The following is a 16,115-nucleotide window of genomic DNA, read 5'->3' as shown; positions in this document are numbered from 1 at the left end:
TAGGTGCATCCATGTTTAATATTGTTGTGTTTTTATGGAAAGTTATCTTGTTCTCATAATGTCACATCCTTCTGTATCCTGAGAAATTTTCTAACTGATGTCAGTGTGGACATTTCAAGTATGTGTTCATGTTCATGTGTTTATATCTATCATGTGTTTATATCTATCATATATTTATATCTAGCCTCTTATATTTCATCTATCTTTTCACCTATTCATTATAAAGAAAAGAATACAACAATATCAAATTGTTTCATTAAAAGTCTTATTAATAGTATACCTTTTAATTATTGTGTAGACACATAATATTTAATATAAATGTTAGCACTTATGGATTCTGTCTACCCTTTTCTGGCCGTATTTCTGTTTCTTTCCTTGTTTTCCCCATCTTATTTTCTTTTTCCCTCTTTGGTTTTTTGGGGGACATTTTTATTATTTAATCTTTTACAATTTTGTTGCAGTGTGAACACTAAACACTAGTTGTACCTAGCTGACCAAATCCAGGTGTGCGGACATTGTTTCTTTCTACATGTCAAAGCACATCTCCAGAAGTTATTCCTTCTGATGGACTGACCCTGCATTCTGGCCTTTCAATGGCTCCTCTTCTACCCAAGCCTCCAAGCCTTGGTACCTACCATCTCAACCTTTGATCCTAGGCATCTGACCACTTTAGATTCTTCATGTAAGCATTTAGTGTTTGTCTTTTCCTGTCTTGTTTTGTTTGTTTGTTTGTTTGTTGTTTCCTAACATGCTCTCTATATTCATCCATGTTGTGACATAGTGCCGAAGTTCCTTCCTTATGGGTCAAATAGCATCCCATCATCTGTCATGTTTTAGCAATATTCGGATTTTTGTTGATTTCTTTTAGTGGCTGTCCAATGAATTAAAGCATAATAAAGCATTACTTTCTCATTCTCCTTAGAGTCAATGTTTCACCACTTTAACTGATATATCTGATATATATATACACACACCTTAACTGATACATATATATATATATATATATATATATATCTGATATATATATATACACCTTAACTGATATATATATATACCTTAACTGATATACATATATATGCTCCTTAATTGATGTATATATATAAACACCTTAACTGATTTTATATATATATAAACACCTTAACTGATAGATAGATAGATAGATAGATAGATAGATAGATAGATAGATAGACAGGTGGCTGCCATATGTGCCCGAGCCTTTATATGGGTACTGGCTATTCAAATGCTGGTTGTCTTTCTTAGGGTTACTATTGCTGTGACAAAACACCATGACCAAAAAACAAGTTGAGAGGGAAGGGTTTATGGGGTGTCATTTCCATATTGCAGTCCATCATGGAAGGAAGGCAGGACAGAAACTCAGACAGACAGGATCCTGGAGGCAGGAGCTGACACAGAGACGGTGGAGGGGGTGATGCTTTCTGGCTGGCTCCCCATGGCTTGCTCAGACTGCTTTCTTATAGAACCCAGGACCACCAGCCCATGATGGCACCACCCATAATGAGACTGGCCATCTCCTATCAATTACTAATTAAGAAAATGCCTTACAGCTGGATCTTATAGAGACATTTTCTCAATTGAGTTTCCTCCCCTTCAGATAACTCTAGCTTATGTCAAGTTGACATAAGACTATCCGCCACACTGGTCTTCTCCCGTGTGTGACAAGCACTGTGTGCTGAGATATCCCCATGCCCTCATGATTGTCTGGACTTTCTGTGCACTGTCCTTACTATACTGTGCTTTTCAACTTCAAGTAGTTTGTTGTTATTTTGGCAGGAAACTGGGAAGAAGGCCACAAACTTCAACCAATCTGTGGCTGTAGTGTATTTCTGGTGTGGGACCACCCCTTCCATACTCATCTTCCAATGCTCCCCCCTTTTGAGACAGGATCTCACTCTGTAGCCTTGGCTTTCCCAGAACACACTATGTAAACCAGGGTCTCAAACTCACACAGATCCACCTGTCACCTGTCTCTACCCCCTGAGTGCTAGGATCAAAGACATGCATGACATGCTATTCCAGTGGCCTGTCTGGAAGGGTGGCAGTCTTGTGGCTCAGTTCTCAATGGATATGGCACCACATTTAGCAGCAGCGTCAGCTTGCTGATGATCCCTGGAATTATAAACAGTTTTGTAGCTTTGCTTTCCTATGCTTCTGTCTGAAACATCTATACTCTTTCTGAGTTTCATGGGTCCCCTCTTCACCTCTTGGCAGTTTTCTAGCCAGGATGGGGCTTTATTAACCTCATCCTTCTGTGCACATCTCACATTGTAAAAAGTCAGAGAAAAAAATATCAATAGGAGTTCACTACACTCTGTTGGGACCCCAGCTCCTTATACTTACAGGGACAGTTCTCGGTCCTTAGAGAAATAAGCGCCTGAGTATCTGTAGTGACACTCTTTTGTTGAGGCCACTGTTTCAGACACCGGGTTCTCTAAGTTCTGGGCAGTGACCCAGGGAAGGGATGAGAAAATATAAGAGGAAAGAAGGCTAGGAATCCTTTTTCAGTCTTCAAGCCTCACCTGCAGCTCTTTGGTTAGACCTCACACACTTAGAAGTCTTGGACCAACTCACGGTCTAGATCAGTAGATACCAAAAGTGGGGGTGGGGGAGATTTTGATAAGCTTCGGATTACTTATTTTTTTCTAACCCACTTGTTCTGGTTTACTTTTCAGAGCCCTGGAATTGATTTTTCACCCTCTTGAAATATAATTTTATTTATCCTTGTTGGGTGAATGTATGGGAGAGGGAGAAAGAGTGTGCACACATGCTTATGATACAGCATGCAGGGAGGTCAGAGGACAACTTCTGAGATCGACTCTCTTTCTGACTTTATGTGGGCTCCAGAGGTTGAGGTTGGGTCATCGGGGGGCACTAAGAGTGCTGTCACCTACTACATCATCTCAGCAGCCCTCAAAGTGAGTTTTCTAGGCATGTCTCCAGGTTTTATGGCCGCAACAGGAAGGAAAGTATCTCAGTTAGGGGTTCTATTGCTGTGATGAGACACCATGACCAAAAAAACAAATTGGGGAAGAAATGGTTTATTCCAGCTTACAATTCTCAGGTCCATTGTCCAGGAAGTGCTAGCCAGGAACCCAAAGGCAGGAACTGAAGCACAGCAGTGAGGAGGTACTGCTTCCTCACAGCATCCAGGACCACCAGCCCAGGGGTGAGCTGGGCCCTCCCCTACCCATCATCAATCAAGGAAACGCCCCACAGGCTTTTGCACAGGCCAATCTGATGGAGGCACGCTCTCCGTCGAGGTCCCCTCTTCCAAAATGATTTAGCTTATAACAAGCTGACATAAAACAAGCAGTCAGGAATGTATGTGTTTATTTCATCTTAGTCAACATGTCAACCTGGGAATGATAGGTTATTGAGAACTGTCTGTGAGAACTGTCTGGAAGACCACACAGGGTGGATAAGGACAGATTGGCAGTGTGTCCTGGAGGGACAGCACCCGTATTTAAATGGGGATGCTTTTTTATAGTGAAAGAAAGCATTGTGACCATTGTCTTTGCTCAATATGTACAAAACAAGGGGCAGGATACATGGCCACCTTGTCTACATGGTGAGTCACTCTACTGAGTCTCAATGCTCGTCTGCGGTCTCTTCTACATAGGAAATCTGTTTTGATTATTCTCTTTATTTTGTCTAATATGCATGAGGTAAATAACTTTTTGTCGTAACTGCAAATCTTCCATCTTCACTGGACCTAGCTATGGGAAAGAGAACATTCTATAAACAAGGACTGGGTATTTCTGCTTTCGTGTATGTACAAGTCATGAGACACAGTGAAGCCAAAGGCAGAGAAGGCTCTGGAATTCTTGGGAGCACAGTTATCTTGGAACAAGATAAACCTGGCTGCACTGGCCAGAAGAGGTTTCTGAGTCTGTGATCTCAGAAAGAGGTTGGCAGGAAACCCAGGAAATGCGGCCATAGCCAGGGCACAGTGGTTCAACAAGTGTGGGTTCCTCCCCACTGGGATCCTTCCCACAAGAAGCTTCCTCCCGGCATAATTTATACCCTTTGGCTCCTCTCTAACTCTGAGATTTCCAGCAAGGATGCTGCTTAGCGCCAAAGCCACAGTGGTTCTTATGATGTGGTGCTCCTGTGCAGAAGGACCAGAAGAGCCATTTCACATAGGCACCAAGCGGCCAGATGGCAGTAGCTGACCCACTCTGCATGTGGATCTCATTCGGTCCCCAGTGGATGAGACTCATGACATGTGAATCAGTTCATGAGATGCTGTCCTTTACTGCCCCCATGACCAGCCACCCTGTTCTGACAGGGAAGGTGGAGTTCAAAGGTCATAAACATCTGCACCAAACTGGAACCCTATTTTAGCTGCAGACCAACTTATGAGAATCATATTTGCCTTGCTAACCAAAACATCGGGCTGGCCCTTAAGCGCATCATCTTGTTATCAAGGAAGACTGAAACTAAGATGGCTCAGTCAGTCAGTGTGCATGCAGAGGGATCACCCACCCTAAGCAGGCAAATGGCTCATACAACGGTATGGTACCCATTCAATTCTTGTTGCTTATCAAAGGATGCACGCATTTATCCCCCAGATTCTCAGCTTCACTATTGCTGCCTTTCCAGTTTGTAGGCAACTGCTAGTCCATTCCTTGTCTCTTTGTTGGATAAATGATCTGTGTCTAATTAGTCCCTGCTTGCAGTCCTACTGACTCAGGGTAAGATGATCTATTTTGATTTCTGCATAAAAAGGTCTCTGGCCAAGGAAACAGGGAGAAATTTAAATCAGCTCCATCCTGTTCCTAAATCTAAATCTTGCTCAGACTCCACCCTCCCAGTGGGAGGGCTGTGACCTCTATGCTATGCACAACTTAGGAGAACTAGATGCAAATTTTTTGACACCGTGGATGTCGACCTTGTATTTTTTTTTTTTTTCTGGAGCTTGTGACTTGCAACAGTACTGAGCAGGGCAGGAAGCACACCTGTGACTCAATCACAAGGGAAATGGTCACCATTCCACAGGGTACCCTGTTGCTAAGCTGTGACACAGGAGGAGTGCATGAAATGCATTTGTGACTCATGATATTTTCTGCCAACAATGGATTTCATGCACATTATCCAACCGCAGGTCTGGAAACATGCCATGCCGCCAAAGTCTCGTTTCCCACAAGGACCCAGGAGATCCTATTTATCTTGTGCTGTTAGTCTCACCTTTTATGTTTCCCCTCTGTGTTTTAGAGTGGATGAATAAATATGCAGCGAAGATCTCCTTACAGAAAAGCTTTAGATAGTTTCCATCACTCATCTCTAATAAAATGAAATCACATTTATCTGATTGTACACATACACACATGCACACACACACACAGTGCAAAACAGGCATGCAGTGGACAGCCCACAGCCACACAGGAGCAGCTGTCCCAGCTGATTCTGCTCAAGCTACTTGGAGACTCTCAGGGCATCACGTGCTGAGTGCATGCAGAGGTCTGGAGTAGAACACTCTGTGTCCATTCCAGGAACTCAGACCCTGAACCACAGCCACTGCTTCATTCTGCTGCCTGTCAAGCTTGCGTGACGAGGAAGGAAGTCAGACTCAACTTTCTACCAGCCTGACCCACGCAGTAGGTTCTACCCATCAGCACCTCTTCTGGTGGCTGGAGAGGAGGAGGTTCTGGGCTCCGTGCTTGCTCTCTGAGCTGGATACTCCTCCTGATGGTTTCTCTCTTGCTAGGTCCTTTTCAGGGGGAAAAGCCCTCCGGATGATTCTGAGCCGATTGCACATAAACCTGTTGGAGTTCTTCACTGGCATGTGATAACATATCTGGGTCCAGAACCTGGAACTGGGTTGGACTGACTTCAAGCCTCTCCACGTGACTGTGGGAAGAACTCGGAGAGCCTTTTTGACTAGATAAGGTAGCGATTCTGGCACTCGGAAGGAAGAAAACTTAATTAAAATTAGTTTCAGGGTCTGATCACCCAAGGCAAGCTTCACTGCTGCTTGTAGTTCAAAGACACAGGGTCCATTGACATAGCTGGGACTCAGGATGAATATTCCTCTTCGGCTTTTCTTAATGATATTCACAATGTCATCTGCATATGCTGGAAACAAACAAATGAATGACTTTCAACTGATTCTATTAAAACCTGCGTCGCAACTTTGTACCTCCAAGAGATACCTGGTGGGTTTCTAATTTGGATATTCTTGAGCAAAGAGACAAGGAGAAAAAGTTCTCTCTGCCCCTTTTTATTGTTGCCACTCCAGACTGTTGAAGATAGGCACCAGTACCCAGAGGCTGTCCCTGTATTCCGCCTCCCTAAATCACCATCTAAATCGCCTAAATCAGGTTGGAACATGACAGAGGGATATGATACATCCCAGGCCACTTGTGTAAGTGTCTGAGACAGGGAAGGTTAGCAGGCCATTTGAGGCCGGGATGCTTCATGGGTGACATCCAGCTGACCGACCTGCTGCACCCCATGCTGAAAATTTGAGGAGTAGAATTCTAGAAGGTAGGACAGCCTTCTGTTTGAGATGAGAGAGATTATTTCCCACAGAGGATCCAGGGAAAGCCCCTTTGTCCTGGATGGCCTGCCTAGAGCCCTCTATTATTTTATTATTCTTCTGAAAATAGATATTTTTAGAAAGCAGAGCATGTCTCTGGAAGACACTTTTCTGTATTCTTGCCCAAGATGATCTAAGCTCATAAAACAACAACAAAAACCAAACCCAGAAGATCCCAGAGGATGTCTATCACATGGACGATGTGATAGGAAAAGCTTTGAGCTACAGTGGGTAACTCTTGTGCTGTACTTGGTGTCTTGGCAGGCAAGACCTACCTCCTCCTGGTGTCACATCCCTCTCAAGCAAACACAGGGTGTATCCATATTTGTTTTCTAGCACTTCGGGGAAAAGATTCAGGGCCAAGTGTTCCTCGCTCAGTGATCCGGTGGCTTCACTCTCAGGAGAGCTCCGATTTGCATAGGATATAAAGGCGTCAAACTCCTTCTTGTCTGAGGAAAAAGAACAACACATAGCCTATGCCCTTTTTCTTAACTACCACGGTATGTCCAGATGCTTGGAGCATATGCTAAATGGATAAGAAATAAGATCTGGGATCCTTACAAAAACGAATTAAAAACAAACCCAGCAGATGCATCCATTTTAAAATCATACCACCGAGTGGTTTTGGTTGTCCATATAAAACCCAATGATTAATTTATGAAGCACCCCAGTGCCTTCGCTGGGGATAGATCAAACAGCTGGGGCCTCCCATGATTGAATCACGTGTGATTGGGGAGGGCGCCTTTCTTTGCGTCTACAGTGTTTCTGGCTCATTAGTTACACATCAAAGAGGATTCTGCTCCATTAAAGCATGATAATAACCAGAAAGCAAGTTCTGCTAAGACCAGAACCTTGTATCCATCCGAGAGATGACGGCACACTTAAAACCATGCACCACAAGCAAGTCAATAATGGGCACATGTGCAGTGGAGGTCCTGTAAGATGATAACACACAGGTAATCCCCATGGACTGATGCTGCTGTAGCCATCACATTACAGTGCATCCCATTCTCCCCATGTACAGTGATGCTGGTGTGGTCCACTATGTACTGAACATACGGAACTATAGCAGTCCAACCGTGCCCAGTGCGTCACACTTGACAGCTGATAGCGCATAACTGAGTGACTGGCCTATATATTTATTGTACTACACTTCTCATCACTGTAGAATACATGCCCACTTCTAAACAGTGTTTGCTCTAAAACACCACTGGCAGCCTCAGAGATCTGGTATTTATCAAGTCTCTTGATTGGATAATTTTTCTCCTCTGCTTAATTGAATGTTGGCTGTATTGCTCATCACAAACCTAGAAATATTAGGGATATATCTGTACATCTACAGAAATAGCATATATGTGTGTAGTAATAGACATATATACACACACACACTCTTCAGAGAGCTCACAGCCCAGTGTGTGGTAGGTTATACCATCTAGATTTATACAAGTACAGTATATTTTGTTTCTACAAAGGAAAGTAGCCTAGAGGATACATTGTCATTAAGTGGCACTTGGCAGTACTTGTATCTGAATCTGTGAGTATAGCGTGAGATCAGTAGAGGTTCCCGGTAGGCTGCCAAGGGTTACATGAAGTCATGCCTAGGCTGTGGGGGAGTTTCTGGCTCTTTCTCAGCTCTCCCCTTCTATTTGAGAAGCTACATTTAAAGAAATCATTTTAGGTCTCTTGTGAAGATCTCTTGTGCTTCTGTCGGGCAGAAAAATTATGAGACATATTAAAGAACTATATAGAAAAGACAGAAAACCCCCCAAGTTAACTCACAGGCTTTGGAATGGAGTGCCTGGAGTTTGAAATCCAGCCTGTTTCATAACCTCCAGCCATGGTGTTGTTACCGGTAACTAGTGTCTCAGACTGTTTGGCAGTGTGAGCCCAATATGGATGCCATGAGAGGCCTTAGGGATTGCCAGTCGTAAGGAAAACCAAACATCAAGACGGGATACAGATCTAAAGTTCCAGAAGCTGCTTTTTTACTTGATTGCCCATATAGGAAGAAAGAGGTAAGTGCTGATGTGTTTAAGCGTGTAACACACCATGGCTGCCTCTATTCCATCCAGTCTTGTAAAAATCCCATGGGTTTTCTATAATTCAAAAGATAAACTTATTTAGTAATGAAGTTATGGAATGTGGTGTTAGAGGACCTGCTTATGTCCTCCTAACAATATTTCTTTCTAAATTAAGTGATAGTCAAAATAAACTCTTAAGCTTTCTTTTTGCAGGCAAACATCTGTCTGACCAGCAGAGGGCGTGAAATCACTGTGTTTGAAAACCCAATTCTGCAGCGCAAATTATTGCATAGTTAAGTAAAATGACAAAGGACAAGTTTGAATATTTCCCAACCAACTGACTCTTCCTCATAAACTCTAGAATCTTAAGGTTTAAAACAAACAAACAAACAAAAAAACATTTTAGTGAAAGAAGTGTGGAATCACCTGGGAACATTGGTGAGACATTTGTTCCATTCAAATAAAAAGGCTAATTAAACAAACAAAAATTCTGAAAATACTCTTCGCTTAAGGATTTCCAAGGATGTTACCAATAATCAAGCTAAAGAAAGCTGTGAGGTATGCTTTTTTCCTCCTGTTTTCTTAGATTGGTTCTGGGTGATTCTTTCTGTGTTCTGGTGTCTGGGGTTGAACTCGGACCTGGCATAGTTTTTACTTCCCTTTCTGGGTGATGAAGGTACTTCCTTCTGTAGAAGCCAGAGGCCTCCAGGAGGAGCCTCCCAGGGAGAGAGTGTTTTTCTCTGGCACCCAGCAGGAGGCACTTCTGCTCCAAACAGCAGAATCCTTCACTGAAACTGTAAATATGCTAACCTGGGATTTTCCGGGGCCAGCAAATATTAAAGCAGTATTCTAGCCCCATACGACACTGATGAGTATTGTGATCATGTCTGGTGGGTAAATCGACAGAAACTTCATCACTAATAATGGGACTTGTATTTCATGCGACTTCCCATTCGTTTGGGACAAATCCCTGGCCTGGAAGGTCTTATTTTCACATGATGATAACTGAAGTGATGGGATTTCCTAAAGCCAGACTACATAGATTTAAGGCCAAGATACAGCCATTTCTAGTGCTCTAATCTGAAGGTCACGCTTCGTCCTCCTTTGCCTCTGGGAGCTATGAGAAGGCCAATGTTCAATACACAGGCAAGGCATGAGCTCCAGTCCTCAAGGGACATCCATTGCTGACCAAACTGAGTTTCTATGCACTAAGGTGTCATTCTAAATGCATACCATGCCTAATCTCAGTGAGCCCACACCACTGTCCCCTGCCTGCTGCGGTGACAGTCCTGTTTCGTGGATGAGGAACCTAAGGCACGGAACTGTCACTTGCCGTATCACCTCAGGTTGGTTATCAGTGAGAATACTTTCAAGCCCCACAAATCCCACAAAAGTCTTCTACAAGGTTCCTGGTAAGTAGAATGGAAGTGTTTCTTCAGTCTTCTCTGGTGTAAAGCCAGAGCTGGAAGGAGATATCAAACCTGAGAGATAAGAAGCCAGGCATCAGGCAGTAGCTTCCTCTAACTTCCTCTCTCACATGCTGCTCTGGCCAGCAGGAGGCATGTGAAACCATACCTAAGACAACGCTAAGAAAAGGTAGGTAGGAAGTCACGTGTATCTTGTCTCGTCACTACATCAGAGAATAGCGTGTTGGGTGATCTTACCCCTCAGCGTCTCATCCTTGCTCTTGTAGGCTCGGCACAGCAGGACGATTTCAATCCAGTACCAGTAGAGAAAGGCGGCTGCGACCAAAATGCCCACCAGCATCATGGCTGTGCCAAGGAGGATGTATACAAACACCACTGAGGGAAACAGAGCTGTGAGCGAGCACATCTGGACCAACATGCCCCATTACGTAGTAAAATCCCTGCTGGTACCGGCATTTATCTTGACTCTGAGGTCATCTTAAGTCTGGATGGAACTGTCCACAATTCACTTTAGAGAGCCAAGGGGCATGGGAAGTTCCTGGTGGGCTGACCTTCAATACTTAGCCATTTTACTTATTTTTACTCCCATGAATGTCTGCATATCTCAATTATACCTTTCCCATTGTCTGTTATAAATTATCATCTTATATTATCATCATCACTGAAGTCTAAACATTCCTAGACCGGGAATTCCATCAGCTTCACTCCGCACCCTCCGTGATCCATCTTATAAATAAGGGATCTACAGGGAACAGCCACTGTTACCATATACCTAGTGAGGGTCCAGCATGAACACTGTCACCCTATGGCTCAAAGATGGCTACACTTGCTTGACTGTGCTACAGTCACCCAGTCAGTGAGGTGTGAATGACTGATACCAACCTCATCTCTGGAAATCTTGTTTTCTGGAAGCCAGCAAAGGCAAACAACCAAGAGAGTGATGTCTGAACACTGGTCCTGCCGCAGTGGGTGTGGGTGTGGGTGGGGCTGGAGATTCTTGTAGGTACCAGTGGAATGAATGAGAGAATTGGGTGCATGAGTGAATGAAGAAGTGAAAGGGGTAAATAAATGGGTGATGGGATGAGTGAACTGTGTGAGTAGAGAGAGAGTTGAGTAAAAGGTGTTTTTATGCACAGCTTAGCAGGTAAGAAGCCTAGGTCAAAATCATGCATGGTCAAGGTCTTAAATGAATTAGCACAGCAAAGTGCTTCAGTGTCTGGATAAATGTTCGCTGCAAACATTGCCTCTCTTTTTTGGGCAAAATGTCCCTCCCCCTTTCAGAAAGAACAGATGTCCATCTTTAGGAACAAAGTTCTAGGCTTACCCCCCTCCTTCTTCCTCAGCTGGATGGTCCGTGTTGTGTTCCCGACGGAGTTCTGGGCAAAGCAAACAAACTTTTTGCTAAGATCTCTTTGAGTGACTTCTGTCAGGAAGGCAGTGCACTCCATGACTTTGTTCTTGTAATTGGATTGAATGCTAGGAAAGGAAGGAAAAAAGGCAGCTCCGCTCAGTAACATCCACTGCCCTTCATCCAGCTGTGCTTGGGAGACTGACAAAGAGCCAGTGGGGATTTACCAGAAGACAGTGGAAGAGCAGGAAGAGATGGAGCAGGCTCTTGTTCCTGATCAAGTGATGGACTCTCCAAAGGATTTACACTAAGAAATAAGTTACCTGTGGCCCTCATCTGAACTTTATTCTAAGAATTCCCCCTGGGAATGTGGAATACTAAGAATTTAAGAATAACCTCGGTCTGCCAAGTGTTGCCTTTCCAAGCATGAAGTTCAATCCCCAGAACCCGTGTCAAAAGCTAGACATGGTAACGTGTATTTGTAAACCCAGCACTGGGAAGGCAGAAATGAGTAGATCTCTGTAGCTCCCTGGCTGGCCAGGCTACCTTAGTCAGCAAAAGTCTGCCCACCCCTCACCCCCACTCCCCCTTACCTCCACTACCACCACCAAAAAACAGGGTGAGTGGCATGAAGCATGAGATTCACCCCACCCTCCATACTCAGTTACACACATGTGTATACATACCTGCACACACATATGAACACACACACACACACACACACACACACACACACAACTAATTGTTCTCGCCGTTTGCTGGCAGGTACCTTGCTGAGCACTGACTATGGATTCTCTAATCTTTTCCTTCCTCACTGCACACAAACCCTAAGGAGTCGGGATATGAACATCTTAACTTGGTAGTGCCAGGGGCAAGGCTCAGAGGATGGATGAGCAGTACTGGGTCACCATGGTGACACCATCCTGTGGATATGTCTGGACTCCAGCTTGACTCCCAGATCTCTGCCAATCTTCCCTGCCCAGAAAGTCGTGATTCTCTACATTTGTTCAGTTCCTATTGTCTGAAACTGCATCATCCATTTGTCACATTAAGAAACTGTATTCAAATGGGTATTTTAGGTTACCCTTCTGTGAGTCTACAGTTAGCCCACAAATGTTTCCTGCCTGTCCCACATTGTCGCATGCATGTGGCTTCTACTGCATCTTTCCCTGAGAGTGACCTTGCAAAATGCAGGTATCCAGTCACAGAATATGCACGTAGGTAACAGAGCCTCACAGAGGACCGGGGTCACCTTGCCACTTCCTGTGAAACAGATTGGAACCCACAGGTGGATGACTTGAGAGCATGTGCCTGTCATGCTTGTCTTGCACAGACTCTGAGCAGTGTCAATATAAGACCCAATGGCTTCTTGCTAAATTTCAGTGTCTTTAGTAAAAATCTTTCCTTTATTCTTCATCTGTGGTTTTCAAAGTACGCATTTGTTCAGTAAAGTCTTTAAAAAAAAAACTAGAGGGAACTTTCTGCAGATTCTTATTTTGCATCCCATGTGGAAACAAGAGGACACATCTTCTAGTGGCATGTCATGATGGGACCTCAGGTCTTCCTAGGACTAGAGACTTGTTTTTCTAGACGTTGGCTGGCTTGTCTCTGAAGGTCTACAACTTTCCTTTCAACTGGTCAAGTTCTCTCTCCCATAAAATTCCAGGTTTATTTTAGTCACAGACAACAATAAAAGAAGTCTAATTATCATAAAATGCTGCAGCCTGCTGGTATTCCGAAATAGACAGCTCCCTTCTAAGGCTCCACCCCAGTGTAAGCTGCTTTACCAATTCTCACTTGTCAGAGTCTATGTTATGGTGCCATTTCCTTAACACACTGGATGAAGGCACATTTGAAGATTGGGAAGGGCAGGAACCATCATCTCCCATTTCTTGAATGTGCTACTTCTAGTCCAGCATTCTGAATGAGTGTATCCATCTACTAGTTGATCTTAGATTTTAAAACAGTAACCTTTCAAACCCTTTTATGAGCTGAGGACGTGGGCTAGTGATAGAGCTCAGCACAATGGACGTCTCAGCACACACACACACACACACACACACACACACACACACACACACACAAAGAAAAAGAAAGGAAGGAAGGAAGAAAGGAAGAAAGAAGGAAAAAAACAGGGAAGAAAGAAAGAGAGAATTAGCTTTGGATGTGGTTGGTTCAGTGGGTAGAGTGCTGGCCTAGCATGTATGAAGCTCTGGCTAGATCCCAAGCACCACATAGAGAAGGTGTGGTGGTATATGCCTGTAACCCCAGCACTTGAGAAGTTCAAGATTATCCTTGTCCACATAGAGAGTTTGAGGCCAGTATGGAACACCCAAGATACTGTCTCAAAAAAAAATTAAATTAAATTAAAAACACTTTAACATGGTCGAGGATGTTTTAAATCATTGTGCAAACATCATTGTGTGCTTAACACAGGCAAGATGGCTCCAGCATCACTAAGTGATACAGTCTTAGGGGACAATTATTATATACGGTTCCATCACTGAATAACTGCTATGCATATCAAGTTCACTTTATAGTCTCCTCAGAAATGGAGTGCCTGCAGGCCTAGATGATAGATAGATAGATAGATAGATAGATAGATAGATAGATAGATAGATAGATAGATAATTTGTATTTTTATTTTTACCACAACCATTAACTCTATCTGTTCTAGCAATTTCTAAAGGTTTGAAAGTATCTAGTGTTAGCATTTAAGTATTCCCTGGCCAGCCCCTTGGGGGACCTGGCCAATAAGCAGACAGTACTTTGGTTTACTCAGGGTCCTGACAACATCATCCTATGTAGCCCATTTGTGCATTAAAGTTTCCTTTAAGAGCAAACCCCTCCACCCCTTCTCTCTCTCTCTCTCTCTCTCTCTCTCTCTCTCTCTCTCTCTCTCTCTCTCTCTCTTTCTCTCTCTCTCCCCATGAGGCCTCATCTGCACCTCTTCTCTTCTCCCTTTCCTGTCTCTTCTTCTCTTCCTCTCTATTATTTTTCTTCTTCCTCTTCTCTTCCCAGCTCTTCTCTCCCCCTTTCCAATAAATCCTCTACATAAGCACTGTCTACATGGTGTGTCTCTCTCCCACACTCTGTGGGGTCCCTTGGCTCCAACCCGCCGAGACTGCCACCTGCCATTTTTAAATTATAACATCTAGTTTGGGTTGAATGACTAAGTTCACTCGCTTTTTCTTACCAATTCTTCTTACATTCTTTGATTTCCTGCTCCTGAGTAGATTCTTTGACAAACCATTTTATTACTGGCGGAAAGTGTTTTTGGAAGCCAAATTGTACTTTGCAGGATAGCGCCAAAGACTTTCCTGAAAATGCAGAGGTCAAGAAAACAGTAAGGAAGCACATCAGAACATTAATGCCGTGAGAAGACCAGAGGCTACATGGCGATGTAGCCAGGTGTCAGGCAGTGGGTACCAGGAATAGCCAAGCATCAGTACATCCCAGTTAGCAACATACTTCCTGTTATGTTGGTCCCTTGTGGCTCAGTTGTGTATCTCAAATGTGTAGCTACATCCTTGACACTAGGATTTCACCATCATATCCCTAGGGAAAAGTTGTAGCTCTGTGAACAGCCCAGTCTTTAACATTAGTGATGACGTGTAAGATATATCAAGAAGATCATTTTACTAATTGATATTCACCTATTGAATGAACATCATAAGGTTACCCTGAATGGAAAGTTCTGAAAAAAAACAAACCCACAGACCTTACGCCAAACCTTCTGCAAGGCCAATTGATGGCTAGAACCTCAATGACTGTGGAAAGGTTGGCCTACTCCAGGTTCACAGTCTCGTCACAATTTATCTTGGGCCTTTCTTACCCTCCTTAACAGGTATTCCTTGACCACCTCTGTAGCTGACTTAACATCCTTATGATTATTAAGATGTATTAGATTTTTTTTTTTTTAGAATATATTAGTTTAACAGACCACTGGCTTCCATCAACCAAAATGCTCAACTGTCATGTGATGGCTTCCGGGACTACAGCTGAGGTCTCCCCCGGTGTATATGAAAAGCGTCTTAACTTGCTATTTTGTTTCTTTATTTTCTGTTATCATGAAACTGTTTCCACATTGGAACATGGACTTGGGGTAACCCAAATCTATGTTCCCCGGGGTCACAGTCACTCATATCTGGCTCCAGAATAAACTGTCTCTTGTCACTTTTGAGGTGAGAGGTGTACTTTCCTTCCCACATTACTACAGCATGTAGTTTAGGGAGGAGATTATTTGGACTCTCAGCTGTTCAGCTGTCTTCTGCATACTGCACCATGGGTGAGCCATGAATGTCATTGGACCACCCTTTGCCTACCACCCTGTAAGGATTAGGACTATCCTCCTCTCGGAACTGACTTCTGGACGAATGGTTAAGGAATCCATTTGAAAGCTCCTCTTTGGATCTTTTCCCACCGGCAGTACTTTAAAATTCATTGGTACCGTACACAACTTGGCAGAATATTTTTAATGGATTGTTTTTGCTTCGTTCCCTGTTTGTGTTTTTCCTCTTCACCACTGTTTCTAGCCCCAGAATGTGCCACTACCGCCACCTACTGACCCTATAGTGCAGTAACAACTTGTTGACATTTCTTTGGAGGAAACTAAATCTTTCATTGGCATTTGAAATGGTAAATATTGCACTGAAACACCACAATTTGCTTTCAAATACAAAATTTCTACCTGGCTGTGTATAGAGTAATAAGAGGTTGGCTTTGACAAAAATAAAAGGCAATCAGATGAATGTCAGTTTCTC

The 16,115-nt window shown here is 43.5% G+C and overlaps 1 protein-coding gene across 2 annotated transcripts in view; it reads right to left on the bottom strand.

The window, feature by feature from the left end:
• Positions 1 to 3,040: 3,040 nt before the first annotated feature.
• Positions 3,041 to 16,115, bottom strand: part of LOC114690863 (interleukin 18 receptor accessory protein) — a 33,902-nt gene continuing 20,827 nt past the window's right edge. For both annotated transcript variants that reach the window (XM_037199811.1, XM_028865843.2), the window contains exons 9-13: positions 14,549 to 14,672; positions 11,329 to 11,480; positions 10,242 to 10,379; positions 6,832 to 7,005; positions 3,041 to 6,093 (exon numbers count right to left, since the gene is read on the bottom strand). In XM_037199811.1, coding sequence (XP_037055706.1) covers positions 5,630 to 6,093; positions 6,832 to 7,005; positions 10,242 to 10,379; positions 11,329 to 11,480; positions 14,549 to 14,672 — 1,052 coding nt within the window. In that variant the 3' untranslated portion in view covers positions 3,041 to 5,629. The remainder of the gene's footprint in view (positions 6,094 to 6,831; positions 7,006 to 10,241; positions 10,380 to 11,328; positions 11,481 to 14,548; positions 14,673 to 16,115) is intronic.

Source organism: Peromyscus leucopus, chromosome 16_21, assembly GCF_004664715.2.
Source record: "Peromyscus leucopus breed LL Stock chromosome 16_21, UCI_PerLeu_2.1, whole genome shotgun sequence".
Classification (NCBI taxonomy): Eukaryota; Metazoa; Chordata; class Mammalia; order Rodentia; family Cricetidae; genus Peromyscus; species Peromyscus leucopus.
The sequence above is the reverse complement of the archived record's forward strand: the minus strand, read 5'-3'. Positions and strand labels throughout refer to the sequence as shown.